This window comes from Amphiura filiformis, chromosome 17 (genome assembly GCF_039555335.1).
Source record: "Amphiura filiformis chromosome 17, Afil_fr2py, whole genome shotgun sequence".
Lineage (NCBI taxonomy): Eukaryota > Metazoa > Echinodermata > Ophiuroidea > Amphilepidida > Amphiuridae > Amphiura > Amphiura filiformis.
In genome coordinates this window covers 44,608,008-44,625,636 of record NC_092644.1, presented here as the reverse complement: position 1 = coordinate 44,625,636, position 17,629 = coordinate 44,608,008, and the positions used below count along the sequence as shown (strand labels likewise).

Below are 17,629 nucleotides of genomic sequence, written 5' to 3'. Positions count from 1 at the left end.
TGTACATTACAATGCACTAAAATGGGCAAAAACGGGAAAACTTCAGAAGCCATGTCCAGGGGGTAAAATGCCCGAATTGAACGAAATAAAGGCCATTTTCCCACTCACACCAAATCACTACAATGATTTTCACAAGTATTTTAAAACTTTGGTTCGAGATCACCCCCCTACTTGAAGAGATCATGGCGTATGTTCTTTCCACTGCTTCACTGGATATTTGACCCCTTTGTTCAGCTTCCGATAGCAGTTCTTGTTTGGAGCTGAGGGGTTGATTAACATCAAAACTCTGGCTTTTCTTCTTAAGTGGCACATTTTCCTGACTTCTTCTAGTCTACTGTGTAGACCCTTTTTATTTAATAATCACTGTTATTTGACCTTCCCCCTCTGACCAATGAAGCGCCATCTATGCTGTTCTGAGCCAACAGCTAATCTTCAAGTTGAGGGCTCACTCCGAGAACCGCACCATCCCGGGAAAAAGGTTCCTTTTTCCGGGTCTCGGCTTGCAGCTTTCGTAGTGAGCCACCAACGTTAAAGATTAATAGCTATGCTGTTGGATCAGAATAGGAAAGATGGCGTTTCCCATGCATAAACAGAGAGGGGACGACAGAAAACAGTGATGCTAAATGAAAGGAGTATACTACAGTAGACTAGACTTCTTCAGGCAATCCCTTCACATGGCGAGCCCTCCTAACACCAACTGATTCTTCAGTAATTTTGTTTGTGGTGTCTCTGAACTTAGCCCCCGGTCTTAGCCCGCATGTCTTCTACATCAGTATCCTCCAGTTGAAGCACTAGGGGTTCAAAGTACCCCCAATCTTGGCTGTGAACTCTTCTGTAATCAGGGGATTGGTAAGTCTACTGACGTCATAGCTTTTCAGGCGTTTGGTTCTGACTGGTGGTGACACCACTTTATCGATCACTAGATTGTGATTTGAGCCCACATCATCTGAGCAGTATGGTCGGCAATTCTGGATGGTACGTACTACGTAGGTTCTCCTGTTGAGTTATGACGAAGTCATTCATATTTTTGTATTCCCACAAGTGACAAGGTGAAGTCCATGTTACCTTTCTACAGGCTTTAGTTCTGGAAGTGGGTGTTACAGACTGTCAACTTATGGAGCATGCAGAATTCCAACAGTTTCTCCCCTCTGCTGTATCTTACCAATACCATACTTGCCCATTGTGTGGGTCCAAGCTTTACTGTCAGAGCCTATTTTGGCATTGAAATCCCCCATCAGGACAAGTTTCAACTTCTTATTGACTTTCTGAAGGTGATGTTGTAGCACATCATAAAATTCATCACTTTTTGCATCACTGTGTGTAGTGGTGGGGCCATAGGCGTACATTCGCGGGGTGGGGTTGGGGGGTATTTCCCAATATTTTGATAGAGGGTAGTCCATACAATCCCCCCCCAATGTTGACGCCTGTATGTGGGTTTCTGACCAATTGACCTCATTGGCAATAACGGTTTTTTTTTTCATTAGCTTATCTATTCCATTTTTGCACCATATTTCAACAGTTTAGCTTCGAAATGGCAAAATTTTTCGCGCGCTTCGTACCATAAACTTATTATGTCGTCAAAAGGTGCTGAAAGCCTGAATTCACTATACTTCAAGAATTTTTTTCAAATCCAACCCCCCCATGTCAAAAAGAAATCTACGCCACTGGTGGGGGCGTATAAACATTAATGATGTTGAGTATTCCTTCCTTCATTTTGAACTTTGCTGTTAGGATTCTATAAGAGACAGATTCATAGCTGACAAGGCATTCAAGAAGTGGCTGTGATAGAAGCCCAACACCTTCTCTTTCAATACTAGAAGGATGGTGTATTCATCTTTGTTGATGAGTGTCTCGGATTCTCTCAGGTGTGTTTCGCAGAGGCCAAGGATGTCAAGACCAAATCTTCTAACCTCATCAAGGAGGATTTCCCAATGACCTTCCGTCCTAAGCATCCTGATATTCCAGGTTCCTACATTAATACCACTTGAGCTCCTTTTCTTTGTCGGTTCCTCTACAGCAGTCTTTGTATAGAGTTGGCTGTTTTGTCACTATTGGCTTATTTGTCACAGTGCGGCTCCTTTTATTTGAGGCCTGCTGAGCTGTGGCTTTTGTCACATTTTGGCATTTTGTCGACGTCCGGCCACTAAGGGGGATGTCATTTTCTTTGGCAGGAGGGGGGGGGGGGGTAATGAATATGTCGGTGACCAGAATCAATTTTTTTATGAAACCCCCCTATCGCAGGCAATTTTTTTACGACCCCCCATTTTGATTGATAAATTAAAAGAATGCGCGAGCAGCGCGCGAAAATTTTGAGCACCGGCCCTTAATAATTCTATATATAACCCCCTATTTTGGGTGTTACAAATTATAACTCCCCTATATTTGGTCCAACAATTCTTTGACACCCCCAATATATTCAGGACCCCCCCCCCCCCTGCGACGAAGAAAATTACAGCCCTCCTAACGCTGGTTCTCTTCCTTGTTTCTTCATCTGGCTGTACCTTAGCACCGCTGTCACTCGATTGACCTGCTTTATGCACACGGCCAGTCGGGTGAGTTGTTACATTACTTACATAGGGGCGGGCCACTAGCCACTTGCCTTACATATGTACGTATTGGGGAGGGGCACCTATGGGTTTGTTCGGGTTCTCCTTCCCGTAAGCAATATATTCTATAGCCTTCCAGACTGCTCAAGCAGCCTTTCAGGCCATTATGCTATAATTGTCCCCAGAGCCCCCGTCTGTTAACTATGCATGCCGCAAGGCAAAGCCGCAACAGGTGGTCCGCGATTGACATGCAATCTTCAAGAAATGGATGGAATTTTAGTAAATCCGTTGTTATTCGTCAATGTTCGTTTTATATCCTGCTATCATCCGCTAAAATGCGGTTTGTGTTAGGTGATGTTCGTTGTCCGTTGGCAAGTTTTGTGCATGGACAAAACTTGATACGCCTGTCACACATCGCCGGAAACAAGAAATGGGTGGTATCCGTTGTTGTTCGTCAATGTCCGTTTTATGTCCTGCTTTCAAATGCCTTTCGTCGGCAGTGTGCAGAATACACATGTTCGGTAGTTGTCCGATGTGTGTTCGTATTTTCCTCTATATATTTCTTGAGTTTGTTCGTTATTCTTTCGTTTATATGCTGCAGATCTTCGGGATCGAGATTTCGCTGGTGCTGGCGCCGGATGTATTACTGGTGAACATGGGCGTCGATCATGGTGTGAGGGGGTACTTTCTGAAGGGTGGGGACGCAATATCAAATGTCCCCAGTTTTAGTAACCGACAAGAAGAAAAAGGAGAAAGGAGAAAGGAGAGAAAAGAGAAGAGAATGGGAGAAAAGTGTGAAAATTAATATACTTAGTTCTCTGGGTTAATAGGATGAACACATTTTAATCTTCCCCAGAGTAGGCCAGTGGACATAAACGTTGAAAAAAGAAGAGAAGAGAGAGAGAGAGAGAGTTACATTGAACGTACTTGAGTAGGCCCATGTCAAGCCTACGAATAAGCCTGTGATTATTTTAGGCAGTGCTTAAAGGTGGGTCCTTAGAAAAAACCCTGTGAAAATTACTGCCGGTCCGTCGATATGCAGGGCCCGTGACATTTTGTCACCAAAGTGTTTCAGACGGACCTATAAGCCTATTACGATACGGACTTTATGCAGGAAAAAGGACTGTTGTTGTTTAGTGAAAAAGAATACACTTTCTTCTTTTTAAATCACTGATAACACACAAAAACGTCAATTTGAATCGATTTGGGTCATGGAATTACATTATCTTTGATTTAACCTTTAAAAATTCGGGTTTTTTTTTACATTTACCCAGAGCTTTGCGAAGATGTTGATATTCAGCGATCTTGTCAGAGTCTTTGGTGATGATCGACTCAGCTCTATGGAGGGTATTGACCACGCCGAGTTTCTGAATAAGAGGGTGATTGGAACCAAATTGTAAATACTGGTCCGTACGTGTGTCATGGTGTGTGTCTATTTATGATAAACAGGCACAGTAAGGGAACGATCTAGTAAACAGTCAAGAAAAGCGAGTTTGTTACCAGACCATCCTTCTTGCGTGAAAAATCTATCAAGTTCATTAGATTTAATTATAATGAATGTATCATCCACATAACAATACCTTCTAGATGGCGCTATACCGGGAAAAGTTGACAATCCAATCAGACTCCAATGCGCTCAAATCTTTCCATAACAGATTGGAAACAGGCAATCCCATGCAACAACCATGGCATTGGTAAAATCTTCCGCTGTACGTAAAGTAGGTGTTGTCTAAACAGAGACTAAGTAAGTCACATACGGTAATTGATCAGGAGATAAGCTCACCCGTACCGTTCATGAATTGTGATATCTTGGGTCAAAACTTCGCGAACCGCTGAGACTGCGTCCTTAGGTATCGTACTTCAGTGGTTCACTAATTATTTAAGCAACAGAAAACAATATGTACATTACAACTCTTGTGAATCAGAACTTAAAGATATTATTTGTGGTGTACCTCAAGGTTCTATACTGGGTCCCTTATTATTCATTCTCTATGTAAACGATATTATCAACACATCAGATGTATTAGACTTTATATTATTCGCAGATGACACTACTATTCTGTACTCACATAAAGATATTGAAAGTAAATATCAATTAATTAATAATGAATTGAAAGAAATTAGTAATTGGTTCAAGTCGAACAAACTATCGGTAAATGCAAGTAAAACAAATTACATGGTTTTGGGTACACCACATATGACATCAAAAATAAACTCAACTGTGTGTGATGTATCTCCTGAGATCATTTTAGATGAGTCAGTTCTGGAACGGGTTACTAATACAAAATTCCTGGGTGTGATTATTGATGAATGTTTGACGTGGAAATACCATATAAACTGTATAGCAAAAACCATCTCGCGAAATATTGGAGTTATGAACAAACTTAAATTTTATGTACCTGATCGTATCCTGTATTCTCTATATTGTACTCTTGTTTTACCTTATTTAAATTACGGAATATTGATTTGGGGTGATACGTGTAAAACATACTTGGATAAAATTATGAAATTACAGAAATGGGCTGTGAGGACAATAGCAAATAGTCATTATAGAAGCCACACTGCTCCCTTATTTGCCAAATACAATATTTTAACTCTTGCAGACACCTACAAACTTGAGTTGGGGGTATTTATGTACAAGTACAGTAATAATGAATTACCGGGCGTATTTGATGGCTTCTTTACACTACGTTCCAATATTCATAATTACCAAACGAGAAACGCAGATAAATTCAACTTAATGAAGAACAACAAAACATTTACTGACCATGCCATTCGTACTGCTGGTCCTATATTATGGAATTCATTGCCAAATTCAATAAAAACGGCAAAATCATTGAAACATTTCCGTAAGATATATACATTTCTTTGTTAAGGGGGGTGACTTCCTCTGGCCTTACTGGCCTTCTGGTCATCCCCTCCATAATTCGTTTGTTTGATATTGCCTTTGTTTTTTAAAATATTTACTTGTGTGATTTCATGTGAATTATGGGAAAATAAAATATCTTGTATCTTGTATCTTGTATCTTAGGTGGAATGTTCGTAAAGAGGGCGGTAACATCAAACGATGTTGTAGTCTCATCGGGTGCTAACACTAGGCCTTGGATTGTTTCCGAAGAATCCTTAGAGTTCAGAATATGGTGGTACGATAGGCCAACCACAGGACTCAAAACTCTGGCCAAATACTTGGCGATATTATAAGTAGCCGAGCCGATACTGCTCATAATAGGACCAAAGGGGACGGTGTCCTTGTGAACCTTCCGGAGGCCATAAAAACCCGGGATGTTTTAACTTAAAGTCAATTGACCTCTGTTTCTCAAGTTCGCCTAGCTCAGAAGCTTTCAGAAGTCATCTTCCGCTTTTGATTTGATTTGATTTGGTTTGATTTGATTTTATTCGGTATCTCGATATTGCACAATGCACATACAATGATACAACAATACAAGATAAATAGATATAAAATGCTTTAAAATAGATAACATAATAATAACACACATAAAAACAATGCAAGGAGATATCACAAGATAGCCCAAAGGCTTATTTCTGAAGGGGTCCTTTATACATAGAAGGGCAAAAAGGTATAAATAAAAACAAAAACATACAAATATATATATACAAGTGAATATTAAAAATAAAAAAGTATTTAAACATGATTAAAATCATTAGAAACTAAATTTGGTTAAAAAGATGAGTTTTTACAGACTTTTTGAAACTTGGTTTATCAGAAATTGATTTGATTGCACTTGGTAAGTTGGCCCAATCCTGAATGGCATTATAATAAAAAAGAGCCAGAAGTGATGGTAGTGGATTTTGGAACACGAAAATTTTGAGCACTGTTTCTGGTTAGGTATTGGTGCACGTTTGAAACTCTGGTAAAATTTGAACTAAGATAGTCTGGGCCAACTTCATTAAAAATATCAAAAACATGGTTCAACCTGAGTTGTTTTGCCCTACTTTGTATGTTAAAGAAATTAAGATCTTTAAAATCATCTTCTGTAATATGACATATGCAATTCTTATTTAAAATGAATCTGATAACTTTGTTTTGAGCAATTTGTAGGCTTTTACTCATCTGCTTATGTGTGCCAGCATGCCAAGAAGAAATAGAATAATCATACAAACAAAGTACAAGAGCAGAGCATAACATTTTCTTGATATTTTGATCAAGAAACTTTGCCTGTCTGTAAAGAAATTTGAGTCTAGAATTTACTTTTTTATGACACCAAGACCCATTTCTTCACCATTCAAGCACTGGTCAATAGTAAGACCTAAGTATTTAACTGAGGGAGTAGCATGAATTGTTTGCCCTTCACACTCAATGGTATAATTTTGCGAACTCTTCAATTTACGTTTTGTTCCAAAAAGAATGAGTTCTGTTTTACCCATGTGGAGAGACAGTTTATTATCAATGAGCCATTTGTTACAGCTTTCCAGATTTTATACACAGTTGGGCATGTCGTTCACGTAACAAAGGAACAAAATGGGACCCAAGATACTCCCCTGTGGAACTCCACATGTTAAAGCCATATAGAGTTGGTGTCTGAGCCATTAACATTAACAATCTGAGATCTGCAATTCAGATATGACTCAAACCATTTAGTGGAGTTCATTCTCAGAGCAGTTAGCTTATGACATAAAATAGAGTGATTAACACTGTCGAATGCTTTCTGGATGTCAAGAAGCACCAATCCAGTAAACAGACCAGCACTGATTTGGTTTCTGATATGATCTTGAAGATAGATAAGACATGTGTCTGTGGAATATTTACCTCTAAAACCTGACTGAAATTTAAATAAGATGTTATTTTCCGTGAGATACTTGTTAAATTGTACAAACACTGCTTTCTCCAAAATTTTGGAGGCCACAGACAAAATACTAACTGGTCTGTAGTTGCCTACTTCCAACCTGCTATTCTTTTTATATAATGGTTTGACCTTGGTAATTTTCATTTCACTTGGAAACACTTCAGTCCTGATAGAGAGATTAATAATAGATGTGATTTGGAGACCTCTGCATCATCTTTATCATCATGCAGTTATTGTTAACTACATGTATGCACACAACATAGGGGCACTCACAATAGGCAATTGAACCCTACTGGTAGCGCTGTGTTGTAGCTATAGGGGATGAACTAGTTAGCATCATATATCAAAAAGTATAAAAGCTATGATTTTAGTACTTGCTCTATGTTTCAATTACTTATTCTTTTCCAAATATCTGAATCTTCAACCCGGTACCAGCTTTAATAACGGGGAACATACATTTTTATTAAAAAAGAAATCCTACCATCTATCCAAACTCGCCGTGTTATTCCAATGTACATTTTGCTTCACCGGGCAGCCCTGGCTTGGTCATATTTGGAAGATTGGTGTCATAAAACCGTCATAGGTACAAATTTAGTACTTTCTGTCAATCAAGTATGGCTTATTCTCTACATGTCAATCTTTAAATAATTGGCATAGTCCTTATAATAACGGTGGTCCGCCTTGATGAGTAAATGACAGCAAACAGCTGCCTTTCAGTGAAAATACCCCAAAACTCGGTCAGTGGAGCTCCGCTCGAACATGTCAATAGCGTCATTATCGATTGGATTAGTCGTCCGTAGCGGACAATTCGGTCGCTCATTGGATTAATATTATCAGGTGGTAATACATTTGCATTGGACAATAGATTACTATATAATGGTTTAGTACTGCATATATCGGTTTAATCTTCAATAAGCGGGTTTATGGCTGGAAAGGTCACGGTGAATTTGCCGTGGGCGTAACTGCACTATGTACCACTCGTTGGATCTTTTCTGAGAAGATTGTAAGTTTCCTCGCCGATTGTCATCAATACCGGAAGTGTATTGCATCACAACCCAACTGAAGACTGAAGGTTTCAGTCGGTTCTTCCGTCGAATTCTCGCCCATTCTCGCCCAAACGCAAAATATCGCGCGCAGGTGTGAGAGAAACGCTATACCATTTATGCAGTAGCTAGTGTACCACCAAATCATTCCACGATTTATGTACCAGTAAAATGCGGTTAAAATAATTGCTGCGGTTTTATTTTCTAAACGTATAAAATTTGCCCGTTTTCAGTTCACGTTTATTTGCTTCCGACAAGTGTCTACCCAGCAAACACAAAACGTTTTCGACATCATTCGCAAAAGGTTATAAAAGGTTGTCAGAAAACGTTTAAATGTCGGGTTATATAAATGGTATATTTAGAGTATAAAACGTTTTCATAACCTTACAAAACATTTTTTAATAATCTACTGCTCAACAAACAAAAATGTTTTACAGAAAACGTTTAAATGACGGGTTATATAAAGGGTATAAAAACGTTTTAATAACATTCCAAAAACATTCTTGAAAACTTGATACAAAACATTCTAAACAGAATGTTATTTGGGGTTGCAAAAATATTTTGCGAAACATGTTTGCCCAAAATATTTTCAATAACGTTTTAAAAACGTTTTCATGACCTTTATATAACCCGACATTTAAATGTTATTAAAAGGTTTTGAAAAAAACATTTTAAGAACATTTCGGTGTTTGCTGGGTTCAAACATTTTAACATAATGTTATTTAAGTATTGACACAATATTTGGCAAAAATGTTTGCTAAAATAGTTTACAATAACATTTTTTGAAAACATTTAAAAATATTGTTGTAGTGTGTTTTTATACAAAACGTTTTAAAACGTTATCATGACCTTTATATAACCCGACATTTTAATGTTATTAAAACGTTTTTACCTAAACCAAAAGCCAAAATATAACTTATTTAAAACGTTTTTAAAACGTTTTTGTGTTTGCTGGGTAAGTGAATGGCTTTTGTGAAATCCTTGGTATCACAAGCATGGGTATTGCCACCATTTTTAACCTTGTTTGCTGCTCACAAGCTGAGATATAGGGCAAAATATAGTAAAAAAATGGCGGCCATTTTGAAATCCAAGATGGCCACCCTCTGCAGTATCTCCAAAATTGGCAACAAAGATTTTCCTGTTCCTAGACGTGTGTAGAACAAATCTAGATAGGTGGCATCTTCTAATCATCAAAATTCTACGGATTTCTACTCGCCCCTCTACTATAAGTGTCGAAGAAGAACAGAAAGTGGGATAAAAAATACTGAAAAGAAGGAAAACCATAGGCGTAGATCCCGGGGGAGAGGGGGGAATAAATTCCCCCAATATTTTGCCAGGGGGATGGGCCATACAATCATCCCCCCTCCCCCCAATGTTGACGTCTGTATGACAAATTAACCTCATATTTGGCCATTTTAGTCCCACAATTTTGGCACCAGATTTCAACAGATTTGCTTCAAAATGGCAAAAATTTTGCCTCACTTCGCGCACATTTATACCACGAACTTATAATGTCGGCAAAATGTGCTGAATTCACTATACTTCAAGAATATTTTTCCAACCCCATCCATCCAATGTCAAAAAGAAATCGACAAAACTGAGGAAAACGGTCGTGGGCAGTATATACAATAGGTAAAAACTGATGAGTTTTCAAGGGGTAACCCCCTTAAAGCCTTAATGTACGATCTTTTTAAATTTTTAGATTTTTCTTTTTTTCTTCTAAAATGATAATATGCAATCATTATGAAAGTTCCCAATACATTTGGACGCGAAAAACATTGGGAATTTGCAAAGAAACAACAATCATAAACTTCACCTCTATCAATCGAAACATCTCGCACTATTTGGATTAGGACAGCGAGTGCGGCCTCAGAGTTAGTCTCCGTACACGGCCAGTTTGGTTACGCTCCCTCCACATGTGGAGGGAGCGTAACCAAGCTAGTTTTGTAGGAGACTACGGTTTGCGATCGTGGCCGACATAAAGTCATAATCTAAAAAAATTATGACTTTATGTCGGACCAACAGAAAATCGTCCCGTTTTACTACAAATAGGGCGAATTTGACAGTTTGCTCATATATTTAAGTTAGAACATGTGTAAGTATTACAAATATGCCAAAAAATCGGTTTTGAAAAAAGTAAAGGTAAATTCTGAAAAAAGATCGTACATTATGACTTTAACACTTTTTTAGTGGGGCGGCAGGGAGAGACTTTGCCTAGGGCGGAAAATCCCTAGGAACGGCCCTGTGAACGCCCAGAGCACTTGTACCAGTGTATTCACCGAAGACAACCTCATGCACCAAGGTGGCATCAGTCACCATGACCAGGTCATTGATAAAGATGAGGAGATTACGCCTACATCAGAAAAATTTGTAGTGTTAACTGTTTGATGGGAATTCATACTATCAAATTCATTTCGCTCTTGCTGCTTCTTTCCTAAAGTTCCTGCCGTTGGCGGCGCTAGAAGCTGGCCGGAAATAGCTCCCATAGACTGTTCATGGTATTTCGTCCTCGTCGCCTGATTAAAATTGCCATGTCTTTTGTTTCTGTTAGTCTCCCTTGTTCTGATATTAGCGTTTTCCCAGCCTATGACATACGGTTGTTTTGGGCAACGTGGTCAGTAATAGCCGATTTATTTATTTCTGTGAGCGACTGTTTTCTCACTTGCCCATCGCAATGATCAGTTTTTATAGTCCGAGGGGTTGTTAGCTGATCCTGATCTTTGCTGTCAGTGAGAATACAATATGTCTTGTGCTTTGATTGTATAGACCTACGGAATGAAATGCGTGGTGGAGGCAGAAGAGCTCCAATTTCACAAGGCAACAATTGGCTGTCGTTCACGAAACTGAGCACTGAAGAACCCAGCGAGGAAGAACAACGTTTCCAAAGAAGTATAGTATAGACGTTGACGCAAGCTTTCGTGCGGGAAACAAAAACATACTCGTCAGTCGTGGCCTTTTTATGAGATTTGATGCAGCGCTGAAGTCTATAGCTGTTCCAAAATCAGTTCCAGACCCGGTCTCCAGACGCAAATTTGTATGTTGTTACAAGGAATTCAATGTAATTTTATCATCAAGTGACCCACATAGAGGAATACGACATGTATCGTGAGCCAATCTTCATTCTGTTGCCTGCAAAAGCCGACGATCAGGTAAAATTCTAAAAGGAGCGTGACAATATATTCGCGTTAATTTCATGATAAGCTTAAAACGCATTGAAAACGCCAAATTGCAGTCATAAAATATATAAAATTAGTAAATCATCAAAGCAAATGGTAACGTAGGTATGTGGAAAAGAACTGCAATAAACAATAACAAATTATGTGCCCAAAGAGTTGTCTTTGGCATGTCGCTTTTTTGAAATATCACCAAAATATCAATTTTTGGAAAACACCTCAAAATTTAAAACAAACACGAATCTTCCAAATTAAATACATATTCGCACTAAGCGGCCCAGTGACTACCTGCCACTGTGATTTGGGGTAACTCGTTGCTTCCCCTCTCCAGATACCTGTACTTCAAGTTTGCCCATACTCCACGCCTTAATAACACTTTTGCGTAAAGCGGGTGTAAAACGTATGTAATTTTCTTTACCGTCTTTGTTTTGCAACTAGTGATATTAAAAATACCCAATTTTTTATATTATTTCTCAAAATCGGTGTGTAAAATGAAAATATGGACACCATAAAAATCAGAGAATAGAAGATGAGAAAGAGACAAGGAGAGATATATTAGAAAGAGAGAACGTGTCCTGAGCCGAATCAGAAGATCAGATTAAAAGCGATAGCACTAGGCTATTTACTTCGATGAGATATATCCGATTTATTAATTTCTCAAATCTACTTAGAAAAGAATCTAAACAGCGTTCTTTCTCCATTTACGAAATACATATTTCAGCATATTCTTATGATTGGGTAATATTACTGAGCGAAATAGACAAGCAGAGGAGCATTTTTCTTTCACAAAAGTAAGTAAAAGATCTAAAAATATTAGACCTTTTGGGAAACTTCAAGTATATCTTCAATACGAAAGGTCAACATTTTTATATGCTAGTCGGCGTTTCATTTTAAATTTTACACGTTAAAAGTGGCTTATTTCGGCTTAAATTGGACAGAACCATTTCCTGACAGTTATTACTAATATTATTTCAGCATATATAATAATAATAATAAGTCTTTATTTTCCACATCGTCTACATTAACAACAACATTGAACAACAAGCAAGAATATATAAAAACCACAAAAAGACAAAAAAAAGACGAGTAAAATGACATGGAGGATATGATCAGAAGGCCAGAAGTGATCATCCCCTAAGACATAATATAAACAAACATGATTTAAATAATGTTTATGTCACCACAATGAATATAACATCATTGAAATGACATAAGCATTAATGTATAAATATAGAATTAGCATACAAAATTTGTAGATAAATTAAGACATTAATCGCTCTAAATGTACATGAAATTACAACCAAGTTTGATTCAATAAATATTTCTTAAATTGATTTCTGAAAGTTTTAACATTCATAGCATTTTTTAATTCGAGAGGAAGGTCATTCCAAAGGGAAGGCCCTGATGTCCTGACACCTTTACTCGCAAAGTTTGTTTTTCTTTTCTGAATATCATAATCATCGTTTTTCCTAGTTTAGTGGCTATGAATTTCATGTCTTTTACAAAAGTATTCCTTAAATATGTTTGGCAAGTCATCATTAATATGTTTGTACACAAGTACACCAAGTTCCAATTTATAAGATTCATATACATTCAATATATTTAGATCAATGAATAATGGTCTGCTATGGTGCCTAAAACTAGTTTTACATATATTCCTAACAGCACGTTTTTGAAGTTTAAAAATTCGATCCAAATGTGTTTTACATGCGTTTCCCCACGCTATAATGCCATAGTTTACATATGGTAGAACAAGTGTACAATAAAGGGTATACAATACATGTCTTGGTACAAAATGTTTTAGTTTATTATTAATTCCAATATTTCTGGATATTGTCATTGAAACTCCCCTTATTTGGTCCTTCCATGTTAAGTTTTCATCAATTTGAACTCCAAGAAATTTGGTTTTATTTACTCTTGTTAAGCTTGTTCCATCCAGTTCAATATTTAGTGCTTCAAATTGTCTATTTGTTTGGTGTTGAGTTCCAAGTACCATATAGTTTGTTTTGCTCGCATTCAGCGAGAGCTTATTAGCTCGAACCCAATTTGTAACTTCCCTTAATTCGGAATTGATCAGATTTACTTTGGAGTTAATATGTTTATGTGAAAAAAGGATAGTAGTGTCGTCCGCAAAAAGTACGAAATCCAAAATTGATGAAGTATAAATAATATCATTGATGTACACGATAAATAACAACGGCCCCAATATTGACCCTTGAGGAACACCGCACCTTATTTCTTTGAGTTCGGAGCTATGAGTAATTAACAAATTGTTTCCTATTTGACAAATAGCTTCTAAACCAATCAAGTACAATTCCTCTGAAGCCATAATGTTCCAACTTATAAAGTAATATATGATGGTATATCGTGTCAAATGCTTTTGACAAATCTAGATAAATACCAACTGTAGTTTTGGAGCTTTCTACTGCACTGTTTATTTTGTCAACAAGTTCAGTAATAGCCATACCAGTTGAATGTTTTTTTTCTAAAAACCAAATTGTTTGTCATTTAGCATATTGTTTTTATCCATATAATTGACACATCTATTAAAAATAACTCTTTCCAAAATTTTGGAAAAACACGGAAGAATTGACACAGGTCGATAATTTGAATATAATTCTGGGTCTTCTTTTTTATAAATGGGTTTTACCTTTGCAATCTTTAAATGATCAGGGACTATACCAGTGGTTATTGATAAGTTTATAATCATAGCAAGAGGTGTACTAACTTCCTTTGCAACCTTCTTTATAATAAAATTTCCAATGTCATCATAGCCAGGACTTTTTGATTGATCAAATTGGTTGATGATTTTGATAATTTCTTCCTCTAGTACAGGAGATAAGTATAGGCTGTTTTGTTCTGGATTCTCTAAATAGTCATAGAAATATTTACCATAATGTTTTATATCAGACGCAAGTTCTGGTCCAATATTAACAAAAAAAACATTAATTTTATTAGCTATGGTTTTGGGGTCAGTCGTTATATCGTTTGAGCAGTTTTTGAAGCATGACTGAACTTTAGAGACCTTTTTTCGACCTAGTATACTATTAATAGTTGTCCAAGTTTTTTAATATTGTCTTTCGCCTTCAGAAACTTATCATCATAATAATTTCTCTTAGATTTCCTTACCAAGGTATGCAATTTATTTCTGTATTCTTTAAATTTGGTGAACTTTCTCTCATTAGGACACCTCTTGTATTCTTTATACAGTTTGTTTTTAACATTTATACTCTTTAATAATCCTTTTGTTATCCATGGGGATAATGGGTCCTTCCTCCTAATTGGAGTGTATTTCGTAAGAGGAAGACACTCATCATATAAGTTTTTAAAAATATTAATACATTTGTCATAATCATCATTTACATCAATACTAGTACCATCAAATTCTTCATGCCATTTCATGCATTTTGAGTGAGGAATAACAGAATTTAAGTTTGATGGAAATCATACATTATTACTTTAACCAAGCTCAGCAAAATTAGCCACAACCTGATGTTGCTGAAAAACTACGAGAGTGCTTCCCAGCAAAAAAAATGTTTTTAAAACGCTTTAATTAGGTTATATTTTGGGTTATGGTTTAGATAAAAACGTTTTAATAACATTAATAAATGTCGGGTTATATAAACATGATCAAGGACATGGAAACGTCTTGAAACGTTTTGTATGAAAACACACTACACCAATATTTTTAAAATGTATTCAAAATGATGTTGTAAAATACTTTTTGCAAATATTTTGTGCCAAATATTTTGTTAACATTTAAATAACATTTATGTTAGAATATTTGCAGTAGGTTATCAACAAATGTTTTAAAATGTTATGAAAACGTTTTATTTCCTTTATTATGTCCTTTATATAACCCGACATTTAAACGTTTTCTGGCAACCTTTTCTAACCTTTTGCGAATGATGTCGAAAACGTTTTGTGTTTTGGGGTTCTTGAGGCTAAGCTCTAGTTCTATTATTTCCCATAAACTACGAATGGACTTCCCTTCATTTCATTTCCATTGATCTTAACATGTAGCGAGCCGCGATTAAATGGATTGTATCTTATTGTGTAAGTGCCATCTTTGTTGTCAACTAGTCCATGTTGGTTTCCTTCAGCCTTTATGTTGGCACCACCAATGGCAATATTATGTCCATAACGATCTACAGTTTGAACACTGGCGTTCTTGTATCCATTATCAGCATACAGTCCTAGTTGAATGGTACATTGATGTGGGTCAATCTGTGGCTTGATAGCATGGAGACAAACTGGGCTTTCTTTTATTTCAATCCCATTTACCTTAACACGGAGTAGTAATTCACACACCTGATTATAGTTAAATGTGTATGTACCATCGTTGTTATCCTGCACTATATATGGTGGTGCTCCATCTTGAAGGACTTCCACATTAGCACCAGCTAGTGCCATCTTATGTCCATTGCTATCGACAGTTTGAACAATGGCTTTCTTCCAGTAGCCTTCCTGTTCACTTGCAAGACCTAACTGAACAGTACATTGCTGTGGATCAACCTTTGCATTCCATCTAATATCACACACATCTTGCAGTGATTCTTTGATCTGTGTCATAGCTGAATGGTGCTTCTCAGTGAACTCAAAGTCAGTATTATCTGATGCAGTAGTGTTAGGGAGTTCTGCTTTTTCTAGTTCATTCAGTCTTTCCATTATTTGGTTTTGCGAGGTCAGAAGCTGTGTGGGATGGCTTATATCGCATGCCTGGTTAGCAAACTCACACGCACTACTCATTTGGGCTGCGAGAAAGTCTAGGGACACAATGTTTGTATCCAGCTTGTTACTTGCTTCATCAAGCAAGTCTTTTAAGTCACGATGAGCTTTGGAGTACCTTTCTTTAATCAAGTCAATAAGGTTCTGTTCAGATTGATGCAAATCATTTTCTATCTTTGCAAAGCTACCTGCGATAGTTTTCTGTAGTGATTCGATTTCTACTCGCTTTTTGACCAAATATGAATTCCTTTTATTTACTATATCAGATGACTGACGCATAGCTGTTATTATTTCATCAATGGCGGCATCGAAATGAATAAGTTCATGGGTTCTGTGATCAACGAGCCCACACGATGCACACACAGGAAGTTTGCAATTATCATTCTTACAGTACAAAGTTAGCTCTTGTTTAGGGTGTTTCTTGCAATGTTGTAACTGTTGTATCATGGGGTTGCTTTTCTTTGCTCGTAATTGTTCTATAGGTACCATCTGATGATGTCGCATGGAGCGAATTTCTTGATGAGTATCTGTACAGCGCTGACACTGAAAACAACCGCAATCGTTACAAAACGTCAAAGCTGGTCCACCTTTATCACAATTTCCGCACGACACTTCCAGATTGAAGATATTCTGGTATTCCATTAAATTTTCCACAAGAAAGTTATTTGGAAGACTGTCGACAGTCCCCCCTGGTAAGGTGATCAGTTTGCGACATTTTGGACAGTCAAACGTTGACTTCTTACCGGCAATGCTTTGTAGACACGCCTTGCAATAGGTATGGAGGCAAGGCAAACATTTTGCTTGATGATCATGATCTCCACTCACACTGTCAAATGGTTCAGCACAAATGGAACACGTTAAAAATTCATCCACAAAATCCTCCTTGCTTCTGCCTTCTGGACGTGATGCAGCTACCATTGTTATTTCCTTATTTGTTTCAACAAACTAGCGATTTTACCCGGGGATTTTAACTATATATTTAGTCACACAATATTATACAAACGCGAGTAGTGCAAACATAACTAGACTATACCAATCCTTGGTCAAAGAGCAATTTATTTCCGTATCAAAGGTTACGAGAGACGAGCTTTCGGTAGACATTAAGGGCGCACATAACCATAAAACACATTACCACATTACAGACGCACCCGGGGCAGACGCATAACCATAAAAACAAAACATTCGAGTTTATAAAGTAATACTACTTTGATACTTTGACAAATATTCTATTATTAAACATATGCGCAACATGACTTTTGGAAACATGCGAATCACATGTAACTATTACAATACATGACTTTTACAACAATTATAAGTGTTCAAAATAAATTATC

The 17,629-nt window shown here is 37.1% G+C and overlaps 1 protein-coding gene across 1 annotated transcript; it reads right to left on the bottom strand.

The window, feature by feature from the left end:
- Window positions 1-15,359: 15,359 nt before the first annotated feature.
- Window positions 15,360-17,427, bottom strand: LOC140138448 (E3 ubiquitin-protein ligase TRIM45-like). Its single transcript, XM_072160340.1, has one exon. It carries the CDS (start codon window positions 17,211-17,213, stop codon window positions 15,528-15,530), a length of 1,686 nt encoding a protein of 561 aa, XP_072016441.1. The 5' UTR covers window positions 17,214-17,427; the 3' UTR covers window positions 15,360-15,527.
- Between the last annotated feature and the right edge of the window lie 202 nt (window positions 17,428-17,629).